Here is a 3,995-nt window from a genome sequence, read left to right on the forward strand (position 1 = left end):
AAGCTAATCAAGCGAACTACAAGAATTAAGTTGATTTAAATTTAGTATTAAATCAATATTAATGTCAATATATCAAATAATCACACATAATTCTGCTCCTATATGCCCTGTACACATTGATTGCAGCCAATCAGCTTGCTAGATTTGGTCACGTGACCTCCCGTTCCAGCATGCAATTCTTCGGCACGGAGGCTTGTGAATTAAAAAACAGTATCTGCTAATTGTTTTTTCTCATGAAAATTACAGGAGATGTAGAATAAATCAAATATAAGTAGATGTGCTCGCATGTAAACTATCCACCGATTTAGTTACGCTCGTTCTAAGAAGGAGAGAACGCTGCAGCCTCGCGCGCAGGCTGAACAGCAGGTCTGGCAGAAAGTTCCGGCGCCGAAGCTGCACTTACGCGCGTGCCCTATTCCCAGCCATTCGCGGAGAAAGGTTCCACATGCAGCTTTTCTCGTGTGACACGCCGCTGGACTGCTTTAAGCGCTCAGTATAATCGAGAGAATCCGGTTGATTTTCAAAATAAAAGATTTCTGACTCAAAAAAAAAAAAAGTCCCTAAATTCTTCCGCGGCCCGGTGGCAATGGGTCTGCGGCCCGGTACCGGTCCGCGGCCCGGTGGTTGGGGACCACTGGGCTAACGTGTAGGGCGTCCAGCACACCCAGGTCTAGCCTTCAGGTGTCAGGACTCGAACCAAGGATGACTCAGCAGAAACCAGAGGACGGTTTGGTCTGAGCAGAAACTCTCTGTGCAGGAGAAGCAGCGGCGTGGACGGGAGGGCCCTCGACGCCGCCCACAGCGTGCGCTTGCAGCAGGACGCAGAGTTTGAGCTGGACGGCCGCAGCATCCGATGCACAGAGGTGGCGTTCTCACACGGCGTTGGCTGTCGATCCTCGACTCGCGCCGTCCGGCCTGACCCGGTCTGAACTCCCCGCAGGTCTTCTACCAGCTGAAGGACCCGGACTGCAGCCTCGCCGCCGTGCTGGCCTCCTGCAGCGCCTTCCAGAAGGAGATCGCCATGGCAACCTGCAGCACGCTGACCCCTCACCTCGCAGTCCTGTCCTCCAGCGGCATCAACTCCTTCTCGCTGCGCGTCTCCACGCAGGCCGACATGGTAAAGAAAACGGTTTTCTTTAAACTTTAGTGTTTAACTGTCTCACGAGCGGGTAATCCAGGCATCGGATCAGATCAGATCAGAGCTCCTCTCTGATCTTCTAAACCACGGGTGTCAAACTCCAGTCCTCGAGGGCCGATGTCCTATTTGTTCTTCAACCAACCTTCTGTTGAAGCTCCTTATTGGCCAAACACGCCTGATCCAGGTGTAAAACCAGCAGGAGGCCGACACTCCTACTCTAAAATATAAGGGGGTCAAACTCATAAAAAACGTCGGACACCTGCATGTTATCACCATGGCAACCATGGAGAGTTGCAGCGGGTCGGCCCTGTTGACTGTACATGAGAAGTGGACTGAGATCCGGTTTAAATTAAACCGACAGCTTCAACAGGTTTTGTGCGGTTGGAACGACCTTTTCAAACTTCTTCCAAAGGTCAAACCAAACGACGGATGCTTGTCCAACAACAGGTTCATAAACTCAACACTCCGCATGTAGGAGGAGCTACTGCTAAAATGACATGCAACCATTGACTGTATATCTCATTTACAGTTCATGGAAGACACGGATGATGTTGAGAGATCCAGTTGATTTATTGTTAGAGTTCTATGAAAACATCTGTAATCCCGTCTCCATGTCTGGGTTCATCAGATCATTCAGAGACTCTCAGTACGATGAGCGTCATGATCTACTGCAGGAGCTGCAGCTGAATGACGGACGCTTTCAGCGGTACTTCTGTCTCTGTGACCCAGTTTGATGACCCGCTGTCCCAGGAGGAAAAATATAAAATGAATAAAAAACCTGAAGTTCCTAATCCTAAAGTTCAGGAGGACAACAATCAGATTTTGCTCCATGTCGGTTTCTGGCTCCACCCACTGATTACATCATAAACATGCCACAAGCCAAAGCTAAGTTTGATTTGTTCCTGCAACATGTTCTGCTTTTTTAACTCTTGTTGGGCCCAAAACGCGCTGCTGCCAAACCAGCACGCCACGTCCACACTCAAAGCTCTGATGGCGTCTGTACAGACTGAACATGAAAGCTGCACGCCGGCGGTGGGTGTGAACGCAGCTTTAAAGTTGAATGTGTTGCTAATGCTAACTGTGCCGCTTTGGCAAATAGTTGGGAGGAAACCAGGGAGGTTTTCAGAAAAAAAACTCTGGTTTCTCTGAACCATCGTTAAAGCCGCCATTTTGAATCAGCTGGTGGGTCCGGTAGAGCCGTAACGTCTGACAGAGATCATCCTCAGGGGAACCAGAGTCTCACATCTGCCAATGAACCACTCTGGTCTGGACCTAAAGCTGCAGTGTGAAACGGTCTGACCGGCTCCAGACTGAGGCCTGACTCAAGTGTCTGTGCGGTTTGGTTCTCAGGTGGAGTACCAGGCGGGTTCTGGAGGCAGGCTCCTCCCCCAGCGCTACATGAACGAGATGGACAGCGCTCTGATCCCCGTCATCCACGGAGGCGGAGCCAGCGTTCCCCAGACTGCCATGGACATGGAGTTCGTCTTCTTTGTGATTCACGCCGTGTAAGGCGGCAGCATTAATAAAGAGAAGGTGGGGGCGCAGACGGGCGGAGCGGCGGCGGCGGCCGGAGGCTCCGGTCTGCATCCGTGAAGTCATGAACGTCTCTGTGTGGAGCCGACCAAAGAAAGACGCCAACCGAGACTCTCCGAGCTCCGCCTCCACGGAGCTGCTGCTGAATGTTTCCCACAAACACTCCACGGAGGGGGAGCCCCCCCCCACAGAAGGGGGAGGAGCCCCCCCCCCACAGAAGGGGGAGGAGCCCCCCCACATGGATGTATTACCAAGGTTTCCGTTTGGTTTTCTGAACGGAGCTACAGCAGAACCTGCTGCTTCCTGAAGCCGACTGCAAAAGACAAAGAGCTTTCAGCCCACGGTCCGGTCCGGTCCGGTCCGGCCCGGTTCTGTGCCTGCTCAGGATTTCTGACGTCTGAACCTAAATCTTCTTTGTGACCCTGATCCCTAAACCCGTCCCAGTTGGTTCGGTTTGGGTTCCACGAATCTCCAGAACCAAGATTCGTAGCTTCAGTCCAGAACCCGGCGCCGCAGAGACGGGTAAAATAAACCGGAGCAGACGGTCGTTTTAAACCACAAACCTTTTTATTAAAGGCATTTAAGAAGATCTTTATTGGAAACAGCAAAAATGAACTAAAAATGAATTTAAAACAAATATTTACTCTCACAGAATCAGGAATTAATGACACATCCCATAATATAAATGAGAAAAATACACTTTATTCTTTTATTTCCTCATTTTCAATTTACTCAGATGGCCACGCCCACCTCATTTAAATGTTCAGTTTTAAAATGGAAAAATGTATTTAAAAAGCTCGAAACACAAATTTGATCATTTTCAGTTATTAAGAGCCGAAAGTCCAGAACTTGAGCTCCTCTTCCTCCTCCTCTTCCTCCTCTTCCTCCTCTTCCTCCTCTTCCTCCTCTTCCTCCTCCTCCTCTTCCTCCTCTTTTCCTGTCAGCTCCAAAACATGAAAACAGACGCAGAACTTTGCTCTGATGCTGCAAACACTAAATAATCTCTTTTTTTCTTCTTCATCTCCAACCAAAAATCCAACTTTGCTGAAAATGAAATGTTTACACGTCAGAAATCGGTTCAAACTTTTAGTTTTTACCTCGGAGTCTTTTAATCTGAAATAAAGTCTCTTCTATTTTCTGGAGAACTCCTCATTCATGAAGTTTCCTCTGAAAATGTGAGAACTGGGCTGAGCTGCTTTGTGGGCGGAGCCTGAACAGACCACTGTAGCCAACCAATCCCAGCTTTCGAAGGCGGGGCTAAAGCTCTGGCGCTCGGCGTGTCCCTTTTGAGCGGCTGATGAACTCTAGTTTGAGTCCGGACGCG

At 49.5% G+C, this 3,995-nt stretch overlaps 1 protein-coding gene across 2 annotated transcripts in view; it reads left to right on the plus strand.

Moving 5' to 3' along the window:
• The window catches only part of zfyve16 (zinc finger, FYVE domain containing 16), a 26,283-nt gene extending 22,472 nt beyond the window's left edge, over window positions 1–3,811 (plus strand). For both annotated transcript variants that reach the window (XM_024298660.2, XM_024298661.2), the window contains exons 16-18: window positions 758–863; window positions 941–1,117; window positions 2,489–3,811. In XM_024298660.2, the coding sequence (XP_024154428.1) occupies window positions 758–863; window positions 941–1,117; window positions 2,489–2,647 (442 nt within the window). In that variant the 3' untranslated portion in view covers window positions 2,648–3,811. The remainder of the gene's footprint in view (window positions 1–757; window positions 864–940; window positions 1,118–2,488) is intronic.
• The last annotated feature ends 184 nt before the right edge of the window (window positions 3,812–3,995 follow it).

This window comes from Oryzias melastigma, linkage group LG12 (genome assembly GCF_002922805.2).
Source record: "Oryzias melastigma strain HK-1 linkage group LG12, ASM292280v2, whole genome shotgun sequence".
Classification (NCBI taxonomy): domain Eukaryota; kingdom Metazoa; phylum Chordata; class Actinopteri; order Beloniformes; family Adrianichthyidae; genus Oryzias; species Oryzias melastigma.